General features: G+C 38.0%; 1 protein-coding gene across 1 annotated transcript in view; it reads left to right on the top strand.

Moving 5' to 3' along the window:
- The window catches only part of LOC122418257 (extracellular sulfatase SULF-1 homolog), a 561,276-nt gene that overhangs the window by 141,311 nt on the left and 392,856 nt on the right, over positions 1–27,109 (top strand). Inside the window, exons 5-6 of the mRNA XM_043432385.1 lie at positions 22,999–23,109; positions 23,346–23,647. Coding sequence (XP_043288320.1) covers positions 22,999–23,109; positions 23,346–23,647 — 413 coding nt within the window. The remainder of the gene's footprint in view (positions 1–22,998; positions 23,110–23,345; positions 23,648–27,109) is intronic.

Raw genomic sequence — 27,109 nt, 5'->3', positions numbered from 1 at the left:
GATTTTAATAAAAATAAATCATAAAATCAATTATCCACCGCCTCTATTCTCAATAGACCCAAAAGTATGAATAAATGGAAAGTTTGTGCTTGACCACGGGCCTCAAACGTCGCCGAATAGCGCCAATGTTCAAGGACGCAAGACAGGTTAGGATGTGAACTCCAGATCACGGGCTCAGTACGTCGCCCAGTCTCACCAATGTCCCGTGCAACAAAAATTCGAAAATTTTTAGGTTAGGTGGAATGGACCCTGGACTATGGGATCGATACGTCGCCGAATCTCACCAATATCACAGGCATCCAAAGAAATAATAGGAATAAAGGAATTTTGTGTTATACTAGAATAGAGTGTATTTTTTTTAGTTTAGTCAGATCTAGTTCTTTTAGGAGATCCGAGTTGGTTCTAGAGGTAGGGTGAACTGCCTGCCGAATGAGCCGTGCACCGACTCTTATACCCCGTTCCCCACTCTAAAATATCTCAAACGCCGAATTTTCGGATTTCGGACGTGTTTTGCGCATTCTATTGTAACGGGCTTCTGTATTGGCTCGCTGCCATGATTCGCGCCTTGTTATTGGACGATCGCTATTTTGCCCGATGCGCCGAATTCAGCTTTTAATGATTTCCAGCTCAGCGTGACATTAAAATAATAAAATTTTAATGAAAATTGCCATTATTTAATTATTTGTACTATTCGGCTTCTTTGTTTTGTTTAATATCGCTAAATTTAATTGCTTTCGGAAAATTGGGAAAAGTCACGTTCGGGTTCCTATAGCCCGTGAACGCTTCCCCCCGCACATGCGCCGTCAGTACGCGTCTGGCTTTGTTTGAAATAATACAAATTTTGTATAAGATTCAACCTTCTCTTTAATTTCCCTTGATAGCGGCCATTTTTTCCCGACATTTTGAGCCTAATTAAGCTTATATTGATTAATAAAAAGATTGGAAATAATTCAAATGAAAGAATATAATTTTAGTTTCAATTTTCGGTAAGTGGCGCTGTTCAGAGCGTTGCCCGCCGGCTCGCTCGGGCCTTTGCACCAGTAGCCAAGATCTCGTGTGACTCTCCGGCCACGAGAATGAACTGGGCGCCAGGTACAGCGTACTGCCGAATTACTCGACTTGATTTCGTTCATTTGTTGTGCCCGTACATCGCACTCTTAAAATAAAGAGTATATAAATTAAGCGTTCTCAGCATAAATGCATCGACGGCGAAATATCGACGTTCCCGAAAGTAGTAAGGCTACGCCGGTTCTGGCTCAAATGGTGGCGAGGGGGGAGCGGTGTGCGGGGAAGCGCCAGGGCCAGAGGGGGGCAGCGAAGGGGGAAGCCGCGCGCCGTAGGGCCGTGTGTGTGTGTCGCACACATTCTCGCGGCCCTTGAAAAAGAAGGAGAGATAAAGCCGATGGTGAGTGTGAGAGAGATGGAATGAGAAAAATCGTGTTAATTTATGACCAGTGCGTTACGGATTTGTCTTCGCCTCGGATGCAGATAAGGGAGGGGAGGGGGGGGGGGGGCATAACGAAGGGTCTGCAGTTGGAGAGAGAGGTGTGAGAGAGATAGAATGACCCTAGAGAGCAAAAGCATGAGAGAGACGGAGTGAACGAGAAAAAATATTCTCTAAGAGTTTTGAACTCTGGGTGTATGTCGCGTGGCGGCGTTCAGGCCGGGTCGGCAAGAGCGTTACGTTACATTATATTGGCGCGATAAAATTGCGGTCAATCCGTAATCGGACGCATCACAGGCTAATACAATATTCTCTTTGGGATCGTAGTAAGCTTAAAATTCTGGTGAAATCAGTTCGTTTTTGACACAGTTAAAAGCTTTTTTATATTTGTTATTCCATTCGAGTTTTTCTGCCTTCAATGCGTCGTATAACGGTTTCATAGTAGCAACTCGGTTTTTAAAAAATCTAGCATAGAAATTGATTAACCCTAGCAGCGATGCTAGTTCTTTTTTGTTAGTTAGACACGGAGCGTTTGTCATCGCGTAGATTTTCGACGCCGATTTGTGCAGTCCTTTCTTATCAATAACGTAACCCAGGACATCGATTTTATTTCACATGAAACTACATTTTTTAAAATTCAATCATAAATTGCATTCTTGTAATCGGGCGCATACCTTTTCTATATTTCGCTTATGTTCTTCATTCATTCGTCCCGTCACGTAAATGTTATCGAGGTATGCGATAGTGCCGTCTATACCGCGCAAACACTCATCCATTTTTATTTGTACGTCTGCCGGTGCGGGTGACACCCCTTCTGGAATTTTCGTATACCGGAAAAGCCCCTTATGCGTAACAATTGTGAGCAAATTTACGCAACTCTCATGTACTGGAAACTACATGTAAGCGTGCTTCAAATTCAACTGGGAATGTTCAATGTTATTTTGAAATCCCCGCATATACGAATTTCCCCGTCCCCTTTCAATACCGGGACGATGGGCGTAGCCCATTCGCATACATCTACAGATTCCAAATGACCAAGATTTACAAGACAGTCTATCTCCTTTTCAACTAATGGTTTTAACGCATGCGATACGTGCCTACACTTTGATGCGATCGGGCGCGAATCTTCTTTCAAGTGTATTTTTGTTTTAGTCTTATTGTATAATCCTGGTTCATTGCTGAATAGTTGTCTATACTCTGTATAACGTAATCGCGCACGGTCGTTTGCTCAATTTGATTTATTTCGTTTCCTTCTTTTTTTGGGAAATTTAAAGGCCAAGCATCAAATTGCAAAAGCCACTCGCGACCTATTAAAGCTGGCCCCGTTCCCGGCAAAACAAAACAGCTCAAACGGCGAGTTTTGTTATTAAAATCGACTTCCAATTTCAATTAACTTTCCGATCGGCTTTAAATTGATGCCCCCGTGAGCCTTTAACTCCGATATCGTTTTTGATATTTTAACATCGCTAAAGTTTTCGTTATAAAATTTATGTGAAAGAACCGTCGCATACGTTCCCGTATCAACTTCTAGTTCGACCCGTTGCCGTTTATCAAGAGACTCGGTAGAGACTCGGGACAAGTACATTGACAGCCCTGTCATCTGCAGGCCTGAGGCTCTCGCCGAGACTTTTTTTTTTTGAATAAATATTTTTTTATTTATAAATATCAAGAGACTCGGGACAAGTACATTGACAGCCCTATCGTCTGCTGGCCCGAGGCTCACGCCGAGTATACTTTCTCTGAATAAAACGATTCGCCGTGGTGGGGGTAAAATTGGCAAGTGATTTTTTTGAATTACCGAAGTTATGAGTCATCTAAGGCTTTGAAAATTGAACTTTCAGCTAATTAAGAAATTCTCTTTAGATTGCGCCCAAAATCAACACGATCGGTGGCGTAATTGCTGAGAAAAAACTTTGCACGGGCTCAAGATTATGCAAAAGTTACTGACACATCACGAGTTCGACGTATACGTATACGCGTTTTGACGTAGTTAGTAGTAGTAGAGTTGTTGCCTCTACGCATTCTGATTGGCTCAACGATGTCGGCTCCTCCAGCTGCTAGGCCGACCGCGGGTGAGGCTCAAGTGTTAGAAGGCCTAAAATAGCGAACGGGCATTCTGTATATCTATATATGCGTTATACAGAATGCCTGTTCGCCATTTTAGGCCTTCTAACTATTGAGTCTTACCCCGACCGCGCTCAGACTCCGTGAATATTATATTATATATAAACCATGTGTCAGTTTTCGATCATCGTATAAACAGAGTTTTGACACTATGGAATGCGTGTGGGATAAATAAAAAAAACTTTCATCATCTAACGAAGTGCATAGTATTAAAACCTGTGGAATGCTAAACTAAACCGGTATAAAAGCAGTCGCGTAAATGTAGTCTGTGATCTGTGTGTGAAAAAGAATAAAATAAAAATGAAATGCATGTCGACGAAACTTTTTAAGATTTCATTAATTCGTTTGACTGAAAATAAGTTTATCATTTATATCATTTGTAAATAGGTTATATGATATCAATACATCGATACGCACATCCGAAACCACCTGAAACTTGTTTTCATACTGAACGTCATTTTGACAGGTGAGGTTATAATCCCCAAAGTGCTGTTGTGTGCAGACTCTAATTAATAAATGAAAATGGTTAGTGAAAAGTGGTTAATATTTATTTTGTTAAAACTTGTGGTATACTAAACCGGTATAAAAGCGGCCGCGTAAATGTAGACTATGATCTGTGTGTGCTAAAAAATATAAAAAAATGCGCGATGCATATGTTGTTACGTCCTAGCATTACGCTAAACGCCCCTCACTTTTTCTCTTCAACTCAAACGCTATCACGAGTATATTTCTAACCTTTATCATCATTTGTCGATACATAGTTCGTATCTAAGAATATATATAAACACAGAGCGTATCCAGACCATCCATAACAAATACATCCTGCGAGACACTCGGCGCTCGCACATATTTTTTTCCTCAACTGTCCATTCTTTAAACACTCACAACGCGTGCCCTAGACTCTCCCCGACGTTCCGGCGCCATAAATAATCCTACAAGACGAGCACGGAAAACCAGAAATAAACAGTCCAAGACCGATTTCCTATCCTTGAATTTATTATCAATGCAGCATTTCCTAAATCCACACAAAATTCCAGAGACGCGTTCCGAAACTCGCGTTTCCCACGAGTCCCGAAAACAGATGCTCTTATCTCAAGTGCAACACGTGCACATCTCAGAACTCCGCTCAACACACTTTCCCTAATTCTAAGAAATCTCGAGCGACTTTTCCTCCAATCATATCTCCGGAAAAGTCTCCCCCATATTCAAATCCAATCATCAAATCAGACGATAGTTTTTACCCAATCCAAACTAAAAAACCACAGAGAACAAACCCCCTCTACAGCATCCTACCCCCAAAAAACACATCCTCCTCTCGAACTCTAACTAGGCTAAGAATCTTAGTTGTTAGTCAGTTAGCATCGAACATCAAAGACATTAACATCGGAGAACTCTCCTCTCTCTAAATCCTAATTCATCTTAGAGAGCTCCGAATAATAGCTAACTCTTTATTCAACAGTTTAGTTTCTTAATTTTGTAAAGTAAATAAGTGCATAAGTGTCTCAATAAACACATCAGAGTATTTTGTAATAAACAAAATATCATCGAGTGTACTTATTTCATCAAGCCTTCGACACCGCTCAACAATTGGAAAATCCTTCCAATTCGCGGGCACAACCACAATAAAAGGTCACGTATACCTGAAAATATAGTATATGTTCTCGGGCCTCGCACAAGTCCCAAAGAAGACTCACTGGCAGAGGTACTCAACGTACACTCTGCTTCTCTAAATCGGCGACTGTGCGCCCCCAACTAATCCTCCTCCCTGGGACGTAACAATGTCAACGAAACTTTTCAAGATTTCATTATTTCGTTCGATTGGAAATAAGTGTCAACTGAGATAATCTTTCAATTAAACCAGAGTTCGCGGAATATTGTCCAGTGTAAATATATCATCAGTTGCGTGATAACATATCATATGTAATAATGTAGGTCATATATACGAGTTCCCTTTGATAGCTGTGTGGTAACGAACCGGCCGGGGTTTGACGTTACGAAGTGCGGGACAAATGTAACAAACGTTCGCATAGTTAGTGAATAATATAAATAAGGCAAATCAGTTCATCAAAAATAGGTCTGGAAGTTGTAAGAAAAAATGTTCGTCAACCTATAACGTCAAATTTTCTTTTTGCGATCTGAAATATTATGGTTGATATTTAATAAAACAAGAACATACAGAACTGTTAGTATATATAATGTGAGAAACTCCAATCGAATAAATGTTTTCTAATTTATTTCTTGTGTCATCATTATTTTTGAATATTCCCATATTTTGCTTCCTATTGAGTTTGGCTCTGCTCTATCCGGTCCTTGTATTGACTCCATCGGTTTGCAGCGGATGGATACATATTATTAATTGGTTTCCTAATATGTGTCCTATGATTTTCTAATATTTCTTCATGCTGATTGTGGTAACGTAATTCAAGTGGTTTCCGACTATGATCATCAATCGCACATTTTGTATATCTGATTCTCAAAACAGTTTCTAGTGTTGATATAAGTGTAGTTATACTTTTTCCACCTGGTCTGTCGAGTAATAAATTTTGAAACTTGTTCCAAAAAGTCTTTGGATGTTTTTTTTTGCTGATAGTATGAAAAGTTGAATCTTCGGAATGCGGTAGGCAAACACAAATTTTGACAACAATACTTATGAAATAACGTGTATGTTGAGTATTCCTACTCCGCAAACTGCAAATGTGGAATTATTGGTGAAAACATTCATTACGATATGTCTACAGTTGCTCAGTTTTGGATGCGATTGAGTATAATGCCTGCCAACATCATGGAAACCTACAGAATTTCTAAATGTTATGTGCACTATGTCTTTTTGATGTAACATCATGACTTTGAACAACTTTTCACTATAATACTATATAGATTTGGATCATTGAAATACAGCAAAAATCTGCAAACTATAAAATTTATATACTTTGCCATTCATTTTACTTTTTGACTCTCACTGCAACATAAATATGAAGTGAAAAATTCATTAGAAAAGTCTTCAGTTGCTCATTTATGCTTTGAAATTTGATTTGAAATTGCTGTTTCCCAAACTCATTGCGCAGATACATTGAATTGCAGCAGATAGCTGCGAACTTTAAAATTTCTGTGGATAAATATATGTGCTAAGCATCACCTCCTATCTTTAATTATGGTAATATTGAGTATTCCTACTCCGCAAACTGCAAATGTGGAATTATTGGTGAAAACATTCATTACGATATGTCTACAGTTGCTCAGTTTTGGATGCGATTGAGTATAATGCCTGCCAACATCATGGAAACCTACAGAATTTCTAAATGTTATGTGCACTATGTCTTTTTGATGTAACATCATGACTTTGAACAACTTTTCACTATAATACTATATAGATTTGGATCATTGAAATACAGCAAAAATCTGCAAACTATAAAATTTATATACTTTGCCATTCATTTTACTTTTTGACTCTCACTGCAACATAAATATGAAGTGAAAAATTCATTAGAAAAGTCTTCAGTTGCTCATTTATGCTTTGAAATTTGATTTGAAATTGCTGTTTCCCAAACTCATTGCGCAGATACATTGAATTGCAGCAGATAGCTGCGAACTTTAAAATTTCTGTGGATAAATATATGTGCTAAGTATCACCTCCTATCTTTAATTATGGTAATATTGAGTATTCCTACTCCGCAAACTGCAAATGTGGAATTATTGGTGAAAACATTCATTACGATATGTCTACAGTTGCTCAGTTTTGGATGCGATTGAGTATAATGCCTGCCAACATCATGGAAACCTACAGAATTTCTAAATGTTATGTGCACTATGTCATTTTAATGTAACATCATGACTTTGAACAACTTTTCTCTATAATACTATAGATTTGGATTATTGAAATACAGCAAAAATCTGCGAATTATAAAATTGATATACTGTGTCACTCATTTTACTTTTTAAAACTAACTGTAACATATATATGAAGTAAACACTCATCACAGAAGTCTTCAGTTGCTCATTTATGGATAGATTTTAAATTGCTGTCTTCAAAATTTATTGCGCAGATACATTGAATCGCAGCAGATACCTGCGAACTCTGAAATTTCTGTGCATAAATATGTGTGTTAAGTATCACCCCCTATCTTTGATTATGAGAATGAGTAATAGAACTTGGTTTAGTAAGTTTTAAAGTATTTCTTTTTAAATACTATTGAAGTTTGTATTACTGCGGTATGAAGCGAATACCTCCAAACTTTCATATTTTTGTGTCGCAGCATGTGTGCCAATCATTTAAATTCTTTACTCCAACCGTAACATGTAATCTCAAAAATTCATCACAAACGTCTTCAGCTTCTCTAAATTCCTAAATTTTCTGTTTTCTATTTTATTCTCAGATTTTATATTTCTAAATTCATTTTTAAATTCTCCTGAAATTGTTTTTCTCCAAAACCAATGCGCAGGTACCTTAAACGTCTTTGAATTCGGTTGCTCTGTTGAATTAAGTACACTCAGTTTTTTTTGCTTCTTTGAGTTCTGACATAATAAATGTTTCCGGGTGCCTTTTTTCTGCAACTATCAAACTGGATAATTGGATCTCAGCGGCCACTTGCAAACTTTGGAAATATATTTCATCGGGGACACGTTTTGAATGACACGAAAATGTCTAGATTCAGAATGCAAAAGCAACATTTAAAAAGGGCCAATTCTGTTGGATATGTTGTGTCTTGAATTCGATGTATCTTTCCTCTTTTCCTTTCTTTTTCCTAACGTTATCAGCCGAAAATCATATCTCGGCCCGCAACACGCATTGCTCCATGCTCTTGAGTTCCCAATGGACGAAACATATTAGAAGACAAGGAGAAAAATCACAAAAGTCCAAGACTAAACCTCTATCGAAATATTTTCAGTACAATTTCGACGAAAAATAGGTCTTTTTTCGTGAAAACCAACGTTATACGCCGAAAATTATAAACAATTCATAGAAATTTAAACTAAAATCTTACAGTCATCTGAACATAAATAAGGATCTTTTGAGAAAAAAGACGTGATATCAAACCATAAACTTCCCCTAGGGAAAAAAAAGGTTGGGACAAGTACATTGATGGTCCCTCGTTTGCTGATAATTCCACCCATAAAAAAAACTTAAAAAAAAATTGTTTTTTAATTGTAAAAAAAATTATTTCATAAAAAAAATTATTATTATATATTTTTTAAAGTGTCAAAAGAATCAAATAACAAGTAAAAAATAATAAACCGGAAAATCGCCCTTGAAATCATTTTGGAAACCGATGCCTCATTCTTCTTATTTGATTCGAACAGCTAAATCAACTGAAAAAAACTCCATCTAATTTACGTGCGGCATTAAAATTTATTATATTAATTCGAGGCCAAGTATTTTCTAATGAATTGAAAAAAGTTACCATTTGAATTACGTGCAGCATTAAAATTTATGATATCTATCGGTGGACAAGTATTTTATTAGTAAATCCAAATTTTGACATTATTAAATTCTTCTAAGAAGCTTTTAAATCCAAAAAAATCTCATGAAAGCTAGTCATTTCTTACTCTATGGTGGCAGAGACTTATAAGAAAATCGATTCTTCTCAGACTTTCAGGATCCTCTGGTATTATTCACAAAATTCGACGTCGATTGGATCGATACAAATTATGTTTAAATATGTGTTAAAAGTACTTGTCCGGCCCATCACTTTCCGTTTAAATTGTTTATCCAAATAAAAGTCAGGGCTTGTCTAGAACTGATGGATCACAAGTATTCATGCAGAAGGAATTGAGAGAATTATCTTCAAGTAATTTTTACTTAATTGCACTAATTTAATAAAAAACGGAAACAAATTATTCTGCAATATAGAAGGGATATTATTGTGCATCGATAAATGAAAAAAATTGTACATAATGTATATGTTCAAGCTTCCAAAATAACTCTGCAGTTTACATTCGATGACGGCAATTTTTACTTCCCACTTATTCTTCCAGCGAACGAGTTCCATTCCGAATAAGAACTAACCTATACTATTATTAAGAACATTAAATTCATCTATAAAAAAAACTTTGAAAAAAATACAGAACAATTCGAAAAAAATTTCACAAATCTTTAAAAAACATTATCTTTAAAAAAAAACTAATCTGTATCTATTTTTTAAAGTGTCAAAAGCATTAAATTACAAGTAAAACATAAAAAACCGAAACATCACGCTTGAAACAATTTTGGAAAACGATGCCTCGTTCTTCTTATTTTATTCGAACAGCTAAATCAATTAAAAAAACTTCCATCTAATTTACGTGCAGCATTAAAATTAAATAATATCAATTCGAGGCCAAGTATTTTCTAATCAATTGAAAACAGTCACCATTTGAGTTACGTGCAGCACTAAAATTTATGATATCAATCGAAGGACAAATAATTTATGAGTAACTCCAAATTTCAACATTATGGAATTGTTCTAAGAAGCTTTTAAATCCAAAAAAATCACATGCAAGCTAGTAATTTCTTACTCTATGGTGGCAGAGACTTATAAGAAAATCGATTCTTTTCAGACTTTCAGGAGCTTCTGATATTATTCACAATATACGAATTCGATTGGATCGATACAAATTATGTTTAAATATGAGTTAAAAGTACTTGTCCGGGCCATCACTATTCATTCGATAAAAAGTCAATCATAGAAAAATGGAATTGTAGGGCAGAATCCGGTTAAAAATTTATGAAAATGCAATTCATTATTAGTTTAATGTTCTTAATAATAGTATAGGTTAGCTCTTATTCTGAATGGAATTCGTTCGCTGGAAGAATAAGTGGGAAGTAAAAATTGCCGTCATTGAATACAAACTGGAGAGTTATTTTGGATGCTTGAACATATATATTATGTATAATTATTTTCATTTATTTGTGCACAATAATATCCCTTGTATATTGCGGAACAATTTCTTTCCATTTTATATTAAATTAGTGCAATTAAGTAAAAATTACTTGAAGATAATTCTCTCAATTCCCTCTGCATGGATACTTGTGATTCATCAGTTCTAGACAAGCACTAATTTTATTATTGGGATGAACAATTTAAACGGGAAGTGATGGGCCGGACAAGTACTTTTAACACATATTTAAACATAATTTGTACCGATCTAAAATCGACGTCGAATTTTGTGAATAATACCAGAAGATCCTGAAAGTCTGAGAAGAATCGATTTTCTTATAAAGGTGCCTGTCCACGTGAGAGTAAATTCTGAGAGTTGCTCTCGAGAGTACTCTCACGACTGTTTTCATGTGAGAGTATTTTTATGCAAGTTTTACTCTCACGAGCAGTTTACTGCTCGCAACGAGAGCTGCTGTCGCAAATTACTCTTAGGACCATGTCCATTGGAGAGCATTAGTAGCTTCTCAATGTTCCATCGTAACTCCTCAGTATCAGCTGAGATGTATTCTCGTAAGCAACGAACTGCTGCAGCAATAATTGTATTTGAAATTCTTAAAAAAAAAAATAAAACTAAAAGAAGCTGCTGGGTCAAATCATGGGTGTCGAAAAGACAAAAACTCGGCGTTACTAACAATCTAATTTGTGAATTAGAAATCGAAGACAAATACCAATTTCGAAATTTCATTCGAATGACCGCAGTGCGACTGGAAGAACTAATAGAATTAGTCGGTCCAACAATTGCAAAAAAAGATACGCCAATGAGACAAGCCATCCCAGTAAGAGAACGCATGCTGGTAACCCTTCGCTTTTTAGCATCAGGTTGGTATAAAAATACGTATAATATTTATAACTGCATTATTTTATTATTTTTTACAAATTAATACAATTTTCTGCATCCGCAAAAACATTACATTAATTGAAAAAGAAATTGAAAAAAGATAGCCTCGTCTGCATTAAAACGCCGTTTACAAAATTGATCCGATTTGCGCTTGTTGTTGGTAATGCATATTCGTTATGAGAAAATATATAACTTTTCAAAATTGTACGGACGTGTTCCAGGTGATTCCTACAGCAGTCTACAATTTTTATTTCGAATACCCGTGTGTACAATTAGTCGAATAGTGACTGAAACTACGAGAGCTATATACGACGTCTTGAAGAGAGAATATTTAAAGGTAAATAAAATAGTTATATCAATTAATTGAAAAATACGAGGACACAGCCATGAAATATAACAAATTGTTAATAAACTTTACATTTGTTGAAAGTTAATTTGCCTGTCGAAAGTCAAATTTGAAGTAGATGTTTGATTGTATTGTGTCATATCGTGGATAAAAATTTCGGATGGCTGTGGTTGTGTTATTGATGATGGCGATGGTGACGGTGTTGGCACTAAATACGGCGATGGACATGGCGCTTCATAGCGCAATGATGTTGGATATGGCGAGGGAACTACAGATACGGAAGTAGAGTCGCTGATATCGTCTTCGTCGGCAATACGGGATATCACTTTTCTAATTTCCGATTTCAGTCGTCTTCTATTAGCATCAAACCGTAAACTCTTGAGCTCCATAGCTACATATTGTCCGAAACGTTCATTCTCATCTGGCTCCTCCTGCATTATTTCTAATGCAGATTTCAATAGTTTTGAATGGTCATCATCAAATTTTCTGTTTACGTTTAATTTACGTTTTGAGCCCGTTTTTTGAATTATTTCTTGTTGTTCAATAGGGTTTTTACTCCGGTCATCGATGTTTGTTTCCATCTCTTGAGTTTCGTCGTTGTTTATATCGCCATCATGAGAATTGTCTTCTTCATCGCCCTAATCACATATGAACATTAAAAACGTTAAATAATGATATTCACGATTACATAATATGCTTATTAATTTATTTAAATACGATGCGAAATTACTATAAAGCAACAGTACTAATATCATTTTTATAATGACTTCCAGTTTCCGAATACTACAGAAGACTGGTTACAAATTTCGGAAAATTTTAATGAGCGATGGAATTTCCCTCATTGTTTGGGTGCACTGGATGGGAAGCACATTGTCATCCAAGCTCCGAATAATAGTGGAAGTATTTACTACAACTACAAAGGAACGCATAGCATAATTCTATTGGCTGCCGTAGATGCGAATTACAAATTTATGTATATAGATGTGGGCTGTAACGGACGAGCATCTGACGGTGGTGTTTTCGACAATTCGTCTCTGAAAAAAGGTCTGGAAGAAAACACCGTACGGTTACCACCGCCGAAACCTTTGCCTGAAAGAGAAATTCCAGTTCCCTATGTGTTTGTTGCAGATGATGCATTTGCAATGAGATCCTACATTTTAAAACCTTATCCTTTCCGTAATCAACCAGCGCCAAACCGAATATTCAATTATAGGCTCTCAAGAGCACGTAGGATTGTCGAAAACGCATTTGGAATTATCGCCAATAGATTTCGAGTTCTGCGAAGAACTATTAATCTTTGCCCTAGTACGGTAGAGAATATTGTACTTGCGATATGTACATTGCATAATTTCTTATTATCGACAAAAGAATCAACTTCAGCTTATTTTTATCCTGGATCTATCGATACTGAAGATACAGAAAATCGGAATATTCGGCCTGGAGATTGGCATAATAATAACCCAGAAAACTCGTTTTTTTCTTTGCGACAAGGAACGGCACACAATTATACTACTTCTCAAAAAAATGTAAGGGATGAGTTTAAAGATTATTTCCTAACTGGCCCTGGAGAAGTTTCTTGGCAATACAGACACATCTAATTGTAAGAAATCGCAACAAATGTATTTTATATTAATACTAAATATTATTTGTACGAAATAAACAGAAATAATACTTGCAATGTTTACAATGTTTGATGTGGTAGATCTATTAATAAGTCCAGGGATCAAAAATTGAAGTGCAGAGAAGTATGGCCAAGTGCTTTTATAAACTTCATCTGTGCCACTTCCACTTTTCTTTTTTTTAATTTTATTCAGTTCTTGCGAGACCTAACAACAAATAATTATTCAATCGAATTAGTATTATTATTTTTCAAAAATATTTCTCTATTTTTATATAATATTTTTTTTGTAATAGTTACTATATAAATTTATACATATAGCATATATTTACTTACCTGGTTTCGCAAATTATGCAATTTTCGTTGTATTTCTTGTTTCGGACTATCGAATTGTAGAGCTATTTTCGACAGCACCTCATTTTTTAGTTCCCTGTTGCGATACTCTTTGCATTTAATATTCCAAAGAACTGGATTTTTTTCATATTCCTCAATTAATGCACACGTGTCCTCTTTTGTCCACGTGCGTCGTGCCATGGCTGTATTCTGAGAGAGCTGTCACAATACGGACTGCAGTCGAATTTTTGAGAGTGACTATCTGATAGAGTTTTTAAGTGTGTCCACTTGAGAGTAAGCTGCCACGAAAGAACTATCGGCGAGTTTGACGTGACTGTCTGCGAGTTACTCTCAGCAGCGTGTCCACTGGCGAGTACTGCTCTCGAGAGCGACTCTCGAGAGTATTACTCTCACGTGGACAGGCACCTTAAGTCTCTGCCACCATAGAGTAACAAATGACTAGCTTTGATGTGTTTTTTTTTTTGGATTTAAAAGCTTCTTAGAACAACTTAATAATGTTAAAATTTGGAGTTACTAATAAAATACTCGTCCACCGATTGATATCATAAATTTTATTGCTGCACGTAATTCAAGTGGTACCTTTTTTCAATTCATTAGAAAATACTTGGCCTCGAATTGATATAATAAATTTTAATGCTGCACGTAAAATGGATGGATTTTTCTTCAACTGATTTAGCTGTTCGAATCAAATAAAAAGAATGATCGGTTTTTAAGTTTTGTTTTATGGATGGAATTATCAGCAAACACGACACCATCAATGTGCTTGTCCCAACCTTTTTTCCCCTAGGGGAAGTTTATGGTTTATAATGTGAGAAACTCCAATCGAATAAATGTTTTCCAATTTATTTCTTGTGTCATCATTATTTTTGAATATTCCCAAATCATGCTTCCTATTGAGTTTGGCTCTGCTCTTTACGATCCTTGTTTTGACTCCATCGATTTGCAGCGGATCGATACATATTATTAATTGGTTGCCTAATATGTATCCTACGATTTTGTACGATTTCTTCACACTGATTGCGGTAACGTGATTCAAGAGGTTTCCAACTATATGATCATCAATCGCACATTTTGTACATCATATTCTCAAAACAGTTTCTGGTCTTGATATAAGTGTAGTTATACTTTTTCCACCTGGTCTGTCGAGTAATAAATTTTGAAACTTGTTCCAAAAAGTTTTTGGATGCTTTTTTTGCTTATAATATGAAAAGTTGAATTTTCGAATTGCGGTACGCAAAGACAAATTTTGACAAGAATACTTATGAAATAACGTGTATGTTGAGTATGCCTATTCTGCAAACTGCAAATGTGGAATTATTGGTGAAAACATTCATTACGATAAGTCTACAGTTGCTCAGTTTTGGATGCGATTGAGTATAATGCCTGCCAACATCATGGAAACCTTCAGAATTTCTGAATGTTATGTGCGCTATGTCATTTTAATGTAACATCATGACTTCTAACACCCTTTCACTATAATACTATATATTTGGATCACTGAAATACAGCAAAAATTTGCAAACTATAAAATTTATATACTGTGCTATTTATTTTACTTTTTGACGCTCACCGTAACATAAATATAAATATGAAGTGAAAAATTCATTAGAAAAGTCTTCAGCTGCTCATTTATGGATGGATTTGGAATTGCTGTCTTCCAAACTAATTGCGCAGATACATTGAATCGCAGCAGATACCTGCGAACTTTGAAATTTCTATGGATAAGTATATGTGCTAGTATCACCCCCTATCTTTGATTATAGTAATATGGAATGGAACTTTGTTCAGCAAGTTTTAAAGTTTTTTTTTCAAATAGTATTGAAGTTTGTATTACTGCGGTATGTCACCTACTTCCACTCTGTTTTTCTTCAATCGAATTGTTTTTTAGTGCCTAACAACGAATGTAAATGTATTTTTAGGATGTTCGGAGATCAATCGTGACTACTTTACCGCTATTAAGGGCTTATGTTGCACTTAGCGGACGTTAATAATCACTACAGTGTAAAAAAATACATTTTTCAGCCAATAAATGTAATTGTGCCTAAACTAGCAGGTAAACAATAAACAAAAAATGAATTCAGAGACGTTTTTTGGGTCGCTGATTATGAATTCGAGCTCAAAATCCAGGAATTCAAAATGGCGGATACGGAGTTTCATTTTCATCACGCTTTTTTGAGCATTTTGGTCCATGTTGGATCCGCCATCTTGAATTTCCAAATTTTGAGTGCATATTCGTAATCAGCGACCCCAATAACCCCGAAGTACCAATTTTTGCTCTGATCAAATGATTTTTTGTATTCTCGATCCGCCATATTGGATCCGCCATCTTGAATTTCCAAATTTTGAGTGCAGATTCGTAATCAGCGACCCTAAAAACCCCGAAGTACCAATTTTTGCTCTGATCAAATGATTTTTTGTATTCTCGATCCGCCATATTGGACCCGCCATCTTGAATTTCCAAATTTTGAGTCCAGATTCGTAATCAGCGACCCCAAAACCCCCCGAGTACCAATTTTTGCTCTAATCAAATGTTTTTTTGTATTTTCGATCCGCCATATTGGATCCGCCATCTTAATTTCCAAATTTTTAGTGCAGATTCATAATCAGCGACCACAAAAACCCCTGAGTACCAATTTTTGAGCTGATTGCACGTAAGGAAAAATGTATGCTTCAAAGGGTTAACAGTGATTTTCCGGAATGTTTGCGGTTTTTTGGAATTAATTAAATTTATAAGGGTGTATCAGCTAATCTGACCTTTGATTCAGATTTAGCGCATCAAATTACATAAAAAATACCGCCGAGTAAGGTCATAGATAACTTTTATCACGCTTTTAACAGCGATTTTTCGCCATTTTTGCGGTTTTTTGAAATTTACTCAAAATTTTGATGGTGTATTGGCCAATCTCACCTCGGATTCGGATTCAGCGGGCCAAAATACGTAGAGACTGTTGGGTCCGGTTTTATCCGCAGACAACTTTTTTTTTGTGTGTCGGTGTAATTTGATGAAGCTTTCATCAAATCCGCATTTATTGATTTTCGTACAAACCGAATTGGATTCAAACGGTTTGCCAATTGAAAACATGAAATAACGTACAGAAAATTTTTACGGTCGATGTAATGTTGGGTCAGATGAAACGGATCCATCGGGTCGTATGGAATGGAAAAAATTAAGCGTTCTTTCTTCATCTAGTTTGTGTCAATTCGTTGAATAGCGATGTTCTGTTACGATTAATTTGATACGATAATTCGATCGTTGGATTAAGATTTTAGGAAGGATCGATCGATGCTATGTTACTGTACAAATTTATCATGACAAAAAGAATGGAATTGGATCACTCAATTAACGACTGAATGTTTTGATAACTTTTTGACTTTCGTTCGGATAATCTGTACCTGAGCTTGCCAAACTACTTTTTTAGTCCTTGAGAGCGATATTTGCATTTAATACAGCAGTAAGTTGAGTAAACATTTCAAATCGTATACTTTTCAGAACGCCTTCGAAAAAATCGTCAAAGTTTCTGATCAGAGTTTTAAACAATCCTTCAAGTGATATTTATGGCAAGAGCCTGAGCCTTTTCGGGGGATTTCTTTTAAAAATCCAAACTTACGATATAACTAGAACATAAGATAATTTTCCTCACTCCATTGATTTCAGTCTCAGTGTTTACCGGACAGGGTGTCAAATAGACATCGGGCGATTCTCCATCGTGTCAAATGTCCATAAAATATAGATTGTAACGAGATTTTTCCCCGCAAAGGGTCCAACCTGTCCCTTCTCGACTCACCTGACCCGCTAACGGGTGGAGGCGTACCGGCGAGGTCGGGCTGGGCGCCAGGTACCAAGGTACCGTCGGAATACCGACTTATTTTTCGCCCTACCTCGCCAAATACGACCTTCCGAGCCACCCGACACAGGTGACCGAGGACGGTCCGGCTACTCAGCTCCAACTGAGGTACGAAGTGGTAGAGGGGCTGGCCCAAGGTGAGAGTAACAACACGAGGTAACATAAAAGGTCAAAAGAGGTACTCAACGCGTAGTTATTTCGACTTAAAATGCGGTTTATTAGTCGGAGGTAGTCGTGGCTCGCCCACAATAGTACAGGAAGTAATAACAAAATTGGGTCCGATCGAACTGATAAACAAAAGAATAAAGTAACGGAATCGACCACCGAATCAGTTGTGCGCGAGGAAAGAAGTTCCACTAAAGAAAATTCGGAGTCGCCGCTGCGAGGTAGTCCAAATAGGATAGGTAAGCAGCGGCGCGTCGTGGCTTGCAGGCAACTTGACGCCTCCATTTACACAAAATTACTATGACAGAATGACGCAGGAATCGCACGCGAGAGAAATAAATCGCGATAAAGAAAGTATGGAATCACCGCTGCGAGGTAGTCCAGAATGGATAGGTAAGCAGCGGTGCGTCGTGGCGTGTAGGCAGCTTGACGAATTCCATTTACAAAGCAAAATATAATAACGCAGTAATCGCACCCGAAATAATCAAACCCGATAACGAAAAATATGGAATCACCGCTGCGAGGTAGTCCAGAATGGATAGGTAAGCAGCGGTGCGTCGTGGCGTGTAGGCAGCTTGACGAATTCCATTTACAAAGCAAAATATAATAACGCAGTAATCGCACCCGAAATAATCAAACCCGATAACGAAAAATATGGAATCACCGCTGCGAGGTAGTCCAGAATGGATAGGTAAGCAGCGGTGCGTCGTGGCGTGTAGGCAGCTTGACGAATTCCATTTACAAAGCAAAATATAATAACGCAATAATCGTACGCAAAATAATAAATCCCGACGAGGGAATAATGTTTCGCCCGGGATTCTCGACTACGAAAAATCTAGAAAATAATACGCCGGAGCATAAGATAACGACATCGGCTTGGAGAGCCCGCGCGGCGAGCGCGAAGCGCAAGAAAAAAGGTAAACACGCGAGGACGACGCTGGCCTTGAGCGCGCGCTGAGAGAGAGACTGAGGCGAACCCGATAGTTCGCAGTTACGCAGTTACGAAACTTTGAAATATTACGACGTAATATTGGCCGTAATATTCCACTAAAATTCTCATAATAAAACAACTAATAGGAATTAATGACTCGAAAAATAGCGCACAATAAGAAAAACAAAGCCGATTTGGATCGCAATTGTTCTCCTCCCGTGATTCCTCAAACTCTAAAAATTAATACCCACGTGGCGTGAACGCGAGACTCTCGCAAAAGAACACGGCATCGTGGTTCGCCAAACAAAATGACTAGTGCTACAAAGGGAACGCCAAAGAAATGATTAAAGAATCACGGGATCGAACGTAATAATGGAGAGAAAGAGGAACGAGCTCACCGAGAGTTCCTCCGAATCAGCCAAGAACAACCAGGTAATCCAAAGGCACTTACACACGACTCACAGCACAGGATATCGATCGTAGACTGATGATCCCTCGCCTCGTTCGTAGGCAAGAGCTCCCGAATCCGCTCTATCCCCACCACTCATTACCCCCCACGAAGGGCCACGCGCCCGTGTCCCAGCACTGGATTGTTCTCTGTCTCTCCTATCCTCACGCCTCACGTGGTATTTCGGAGTTTTTCGCGTATTACGTTGGAATGTTATCCCCACTCTGATCCAGCGAACGAGGATCGATGCGGCTGATACGGTTCTCAAATCCCGCGCTCGAGTACAGGTCCTTCCAAATGATCGTTCCTTAGTCGCCTTCCTCTAGGGCCATTCGGCGTTCGTCTCCGGAAAGAGGGGAGGCCTCCCTCATGGATCCAAGCGTCCCTGAATCCACGGTGGGCCCACTCTTAAACCACCAGGAAATTCAGCACCTCCAACTCGGAAACGAACCCGAACCCCATTAGACGAGGCGCCGATTTGACTCGGACCGCGGTTCCCAAGGATACGATGGTGGGGTTGCAACTCTTGATTGCTACAGTAGAAGGACTAGCGGGCGGCCACCGACATTGGGCCTTTTTCCGGCGCTAGTCCTTGACACCCACTCTCAGATTTCGATGACTAAACCTGGAATACGGATCCGCACTCGAGCGCGCGATTTAACCAAAAAAGCTAGTTTTATGAACCGTGCTGAGACGCTTGCGCGTTTTCCCGCGCGAGGGCAACTACGTGGGGTGAAATGGGCCAAAATGCAATAAAACGGCAATGGTATAATTCAATTATTAGGCTCTAACTCTCTCAGTCTCCTCTCTCGACGGCTTCTCGACCACGTTCACACGTTTTCGCGGATTCCGCGGTGATATTAGATACTTTTCGCCGCAAAAACTAAATCACAAACGGTGAAATAAAACAAACGAAAATACTTCGCTTTTACGCCAGTTGAGTCTCCGACCGGTCCAGCCCCGTGAGTCGGCGTGCGTCGGTCAAGTAGGACCGTAAATCCGGTCCACTGGTCGACACGGAACCGTACGAGTGGCGTGGCTCAAAATGTCACGTCACAAGATATACCGTTGACGATCATACAACGGCGCGGTTCGAATGTGGCCGATTCGAATGTGGCCTCGTATTCCGGATGCTCCGGATTCCGCCAACCGAACTAGTCAAATCAAGTACACCTTCGGGTATCTCCGCTGAATTTACTATTGTCAGATTATCGACAAAACAGCAGTGGCGCCATCTTACATCACTTTCAAGAGTTACACGATTCTCGCTAGTTTTTTGGCTCAAATGGTTTTGGCCCAAACGAGCTGTAACCAGTCTTTTCTCAACGTGAATTGGCTATGATGGGCATCAAAATACCCTTGTATGTAGTGGTCGGTACGCGTATACAGACACGGTAAATCCATAAATGTGTTAGTACCTTTTGTATAATCTTGAGCCTGTACAAAGTTTTTTCTCAGCAATTACGCTACTGATCGTGTTGCTTTCAGGTTCATTCGAAAGGGATTTTGAAAATTAATCTCCAAACCTATTTTCGCTTAACAAGACATCTCTTGAGCTCCGCAATTCTCGAAAATGACATGTCAGTTTTACCCCCACCACCGCGAATCGTTTTATTCAGAGAAAGTACAGTCTCGGCCAGAGCTTCAGGCCAGCAGACGACAGGATTGTCAATGTACTTGTCCCGAGACTCTACCGAGTCTCTTGAAATAAAAAATAATGATAAATCTTACAAAAAGTCATCGATGGCCTATTTATTAATGGCATAAGAAGTTATGTTTTCAAAATGCAATGCTCTTATTAAAAAATAGGCAATTCTGTTGGTCTTGAAGCACTTCATACTTTTTCTTTTGTCCGGTTGAACTTCGGTGGCTACATGCAAAGTTTAAAAATTTCGTGCATCGACATGTGTGCATCAACTTTCTATCTCTGAGTATGATAATGCGAATAAAAAAGAATGCTTCAAAAAGTCATTGGAAGCACATTGTTCAATGAAATAAAAATTGCTAGCGTTAGAATTCAATATACTACATATCTGAAAATTGTGAATTCAGGTGGACTTGGCGAGCATTGTATATATATTTTTCTCTCTCCTTCTTAATAAGGAATATTCGTTAAATTTTAAGGAAAATCAATTAAAAAATTCGTTTCATTGAAAAATCTTCATACCTTTTTTACTCACAATAATTTTATAAAAAAAATTGAAAACAAAATTGAAAAATGAGGGGGGAAAGTTCTATAATGATACGAAATATTCATAAACCTCACGGAAAATGTTTTTAATCCCACAAAACTGTGGACACATTCGAAATCGTTGGAAAATTTAAGGGATCATTTCAAACATTCGAAGAATATCAAACTGTCATGAATTGCACAAAACTTAAGGGAACAGAGCTAGTTGGAACGTCAAAAAAAGGTCTTTTTCCGATTTTTTTTGGTCAAACGATGAAATAATTTACAACAAAAGTTCTTCCGTTTAAAAGATACATATTTGATGTATATTTTACAATTTTTTCAAAGAAATATATTTCACAATAAACTGATGAGCATCAATGGCCGAGAACGTTGCAAAAAAGACACGTTTTGCCGTGATCAATCGCACGCTGCAACGGATTATCTGAAACAAAAAAAAAACAGGGAAGGTTTTTTAGTTAATGATATAATGCTCCCGATGAACGAAGAGTTTTGAAGAATTTCCATTTTTCACAAAATGGCGGACGTTAAAAGTCAACAGTGTTATTTTGACCAAAATTTCACTTACATTTTTTACTATAAAAAAAAAATAATTTTCCAAAAAAAAATCCTTCGTTCATCCGGAGGACAACTATGTATAGAAGAAGTGATCTAACCCTATCGGTAAAGCCGTTCTCGAGTTACAGTGATCACCGACTTCGAAAACATGGTTTCGAGAAAAACGTGTTTAAGCTCTGCGACAACGTGCCTTGAACGAATTATTTAATTTTCCAGACGTATCTACGGTATCCAAGGATGCACGGCGAAAATATGGCTTACTATGTAGCCAAAAAACCTGGTGCATCGATGGATACGTCTGGAAAATTAAAAAATTCGTTTTGCAAAGTTCGAACTCGGCGAGGTTACTTTTCTCGACGATGCGCTCATCCGCACGTATCCATCGATGCACCAGGTTGTTTTGGTTACATAAGCAGCCAAATTTTCGCCGGGCATCCCCGGACACCGTAGATACGTCTGGACAATTCGGGAGAAACAAAAATATCGCTTACTTGGAACCAATAACTGCGATCGTTGTCGACTGAATAAAGCTTCTAAGACGTTTTAAGATATTAGTCATTTCTACTTATTTTTTCTTCTTCGCTCCTAGAATTCATGCGTTCAAATTCGATCATCCAAAAAGAATAAATCAATTTTAGAATCATTTCCCTTTACTGGTTAGGTGGAATTTTTTCCATTGTCAATTTGAATGGTTAACGGTTATCATTTCTATTCCATATATTTCTCTTCTTCATTGGTTCGTCCTTTCAATTACTGTCGTTACTTGGTAACGAGATCAGACTGCTGCAGTCGCACAGTCTCAGCACTGCCAGATTTTCGGCAGGTTACGTTGTCAAAGAGGTTAAAAATTTTTGGTGACAGGTCAGTCTGAAAATCGTTCGGCTGCGCTCAAATCATATGCTGCAACTCGAACGGTCGGTAATAATGACAGGTCCAGGCATTAATGGAACTCAGTGTACTTGTCCGCATGTTTTTTCCGATATAAGTGATTTTCATGATTGACTGATTTCGATGAAGAATACGGAAGGAAGTTTTTTTTACAACTTGAATACTATATTCTTAAACAGGGGTAATGGCTGATTAGGGCGATAAGAACTGTGGATTTTGTAATTTGAATCTTTCTTCAGATAATAAATAAAATTCAATGCGTGAGAGTTTTGTGATTGTCACAAAATGTATAATCCCAAAATATCCGAATGATTGTGATGATATAAAATTTCAGAATCGATGACATAATTTTAAACATTGACTTGGCACCAACCTTCTTGGACATAGCAGGGGTTGAAACACCACCACAAATGGACGGCCGTTCATTCAAGAAGCTGTTTCTAAAGTAAGTTTCAAATGGTTGTAGCCATTATTGTTGTTATAGGGATAGATTCTTTATCAAAAAATTGATAATCTCAGTTTTTAGCGACATATGAAAGAACTCCCATCGTTTGGACACAAAATTGTTCATAAAAATTCTAGCTTCCTTAACTCTGTATAAAAGATTGAGATCCAAAAGATAATTTTTAAAAGGCTGGTGGAGAAATTAATGAATAACGTTAAAAAATGTGTTGCTTGCAGTAATAAGTATGGTCGAAGAAGCAAATTCAAATGGCCTGATACATTTCTGATTGAATCATCGGGCCGTCGAGAATCGCCGGAATCAATCGTTGAAATGCGAGTGACGATGAACCAATATGACCCAATGACGGTAAAACATCCACCGAATACATCTCCCATCGAAGGGTCTGACAACAATGATAATAATTCTAATGTTGATAACAACGCCGAGTTCACGCATTTGAGGTTTGAAAACGAGGCTGGAAGTGATCAGGATTTATCTGAAGAAGACGATTTTGAAGATCTGATCGGCGACGATAACAGTGAGTGTGGTTTTTTAGAATAACTGGATTTAGATGAAGGTAGTAGACCGTGCATACAAGTGTGCCGGTTGACTCACAGAAAGGTTTGTAGGATGCGATTTACAATGGTATTGGAAATAAAAAACTTAAGTTGATACGGATAATATTTATAGTTATAAAATGCCTGGCCTGCGGCTACTTCTTCTCGCACCCGCTTAACTACGACAACTACTTACTACTCTTTCCCTAAACATCCCTTTTACCCATGCGAATGCACGCTCATACAATGTACGGTGGCGCGAAAACAATCGTATTTGAATTTCATGAGTGTATTTCGCGTCGTTCCTACACTTGACCGTCCTGAATATTTTCATACGTCCTCGGATGGGACTCTTTAACATTGTCTATTTCGTCTCCAGAATCGGCGTGATCAACCCATGGTCTGCTGGTGTTCATAAATCCTGGCTTTCTTTCGTTTTCAGTTTGATCCTTTTCTGTTTTCCTCTTGAACCTGTTATACTTGATCTTTCGCTTGGCATCTTATTTGTCGGACTCTTCTTCGTACAGCGATACGAACTTTTTTTTAACCCTCTCAGACCGAGATCTATTTCGCGTTTACGGAAAATAATTCCCTTCATACCTTTATCTCAAAATACTTTCTAGTTTCCGAATCCATTGTAACATTTCAGTTTTTTTTTTTGGGAAATATGAATTTTTGAATGTTTTCTGCGCGCAGCACCAGGTCCTTGGGGAGCAAAATCAGAAAAATTTGCGAATGAATCTAGCACCTAATACCTTAAATACATCATATTAGCTTACCTTTGAAGGGAAATAACGTTTGGAGTACGAAAAAAAATGTGTACTCACTTTTCTTCTGCGATAGCTAAAGCACGTTTTCACATAACGCCAACTCAACATGAAACGTCAGCTTTATATTGATATTTCGATGAGTTAAAGCAGTTTATCTCTTGGTTTAGGAGTATCTATGGTACAATCTAACCTTGCTTGATGGAAATTGACAGCTTGAACCCCGACCATACTGACCGATGTAGTGTTATTGGGCCTGGAAGCGCGTGCTGCGTAGAAGCAACATACGGTCCGAGAGGGTTAATATCTCTCGAATTGACGGATCATCCTGTAGACGCGGTCGTACACCAAACATCACTTGAAAGGGCGGCGTACCAATGCTGCGGCGAAATGAAGCGTTGAGACACTGTTGCGCATAGTCCAAATACCGGAACCATTCTCCGACTTTTGGTGCTGGTAGTTTGGTGATCAAAGGAATCAATGTTCGCTTGATCCGCTCAATCTAACCATTGGATCTGTGTATTCCTGTCATTGTTAGAACGTGTTCAATTCCTTCCTGTTGACAGTATTCTGCAAACTCTTTTACGGTGAACACGGTACCTCGATCCGAAATTATTCAACGGGGATTGCCAAAAATTGAGGATTGTTTCTTGAGACGATCTATGACTTTGGCTGCTGCCGTATATTTTGTAGAGTAAAGCCCAGTAAACTTCTTAAATCTGTGGATGACAACAAAAATGTGGCTCTTTTTGGTGGATAGTAAAAGACCTAAGTGATCAACGGAGTAATTGTCCAAAGGCGTGATCCCCTTTGTGATGATATTGAGAAAGCCTGCTTATTTTCCCTGCTCCGATCAATCGGGGCAGATATAAAATTCCGAAATTAAAATAACCAGAAAGCTCGAAATTCCAAAGTTATAGCTTGTGAGATATAGGGTGTCACAAAAGTAACGAGACAGCTGAATATTACCGCCGGTATGACGATTTCTCAAAATGTTAAGGTCGTTCTTCACGTAACTTTTCCCAAGGAATTCAATAGTGACGATCATTTTGACCTTGGTTGGCGATGTCCGTCAAGGTTATTTCAAGGTCAACTTTTGTTTTTCAAATGGGAACCCCCTTTTTTGACATCGGCAATCGATAGAGAGAGAAATTTACATACAGGGTGATTCAGAATCAGGGTTGCAGGTAATGCATTACTTTTTGTGATGCATTAGCCATTTCATCACTCATCACATTGTAATAAGTGATGGAAAATTTTTTCCATTACCCATTCCATTGTAATGAGAAATGACCAATTTTTCCATTCGTCATCACTTTGTAATGGGTAATGAGATTTTTTTCCATTACGCATTAAATTGTAATGCGCAATGTAAAAAAATTTCCATTACTCATTACAATGTGATAAGTAATGGAAAAATTTCTCCATTAAATTACATTATTTTCCATTACATTACATTACTTTTTTTCATCATTATATATATCCTAATAAGTAATGAAAACATTTATATTAATCATGTGTTTCAAGCTAGCTAGATAAGGTAGCGATGTTGATCGTAGGTTAGTCTGATTCAATAAGAGTAGTCACGGGTTCTTCGCTTGCTAGTAGAGGTAACGGTGTTCACCCCGGGTCAAACTGACCCAAGAGTGGCGATCTCGTGTTTCTCGCCTTTTAGCAGGTGTGGCGGTGTTTACCTTGGGTCAAACTGACCTAAGGGTGGGAACCACGTGTTCCTCGTCTTCCAGCAGATGTAGCGGTTTCAACTCCGAGTAAACTGACTCAATAATAATGGGTTTTTAGCTTACTGGTAGAGGTAGCGATGTTCGCCCAAGGTCAAACTGGCCTAAGGGTAGTAACTACGAGTTTCTCATCATGCAGCAGGCCTGGCAGTGTTTAGCTCGGGTTTTACTAACCCAGGTTGAACACATGTATTTCTCGCATTTCAGCAGGTCTACTGTGGGTAAAACTGACCTAATTACGGTAACAACGCATTTTCCGCTTACTCGTTCAAAGACCAGCGCTTACAACGGGTCACATCGACCCAATGCTAAAAACAACGAGTTTCTCGCTAGACGAATGAGGTGGGGATGTTTACTTTGGGTGAAACTGACACACTGGTAGTGACTACATGTTTTTCACTTGATGATAAAGGTAGCGGTGTTCACCCCGAGTCAAACTGACCTACGCATTTCTCGTCTATCAGCAGGCATAGCGATATACACCCTTAGTCAAACTGACACAATTAGAATAATCACGTTATTGTTTACTAGTAAGGATGGCAGGTCATGGGCAATCGTGCCAATCCATCGTTACTGGGCGAATTTTCGAATGAGCAATTTGAATAAAAAGTGATGGGCCGGACAAGTACGTTTAAGACGTATTTGAACATAATTTGTACCGATCCAATCGAAGTTGAATGTTGTGAATAATACCAGGGGATCCTGAAAGTCGGAGGGGAATCGATTCTTTAAAGTGTGTACCTTGTTGAAGTAACAAATGACTTTCATGTGAATTTTTAATGATTTTATTTCCATTAATTTTTTAGTAATTTTGATAAAACATTGTGAGCCCGACAAGGATTCTCAACGCTCATTTGTCGCCGGAGATTATATTTCGAATAACTGATAAATACTTGACCTCGAATTGATATAATACATTTTAGTACTGCACGTAACT

Source organism: Venturia canescens, chromosome 11 (assembly GCF_019457755.1).
Source record: "Venturia canescens isolate UGA chromosome 11, ASM1945775v1, whole genome shotgun sequence".
Taxonomy (NCBI): domain Eukaryota; kingdom Metazoa; phylum Arthropoda; class Insecta; order Hymenoptera; family Ichneumonidae; genus Venturia; species Venturia canescens.
Note: the sequence above shows the minus strand (reverse complement) of the source record. Positions and strands in the feature narration are given on the sequence as shown.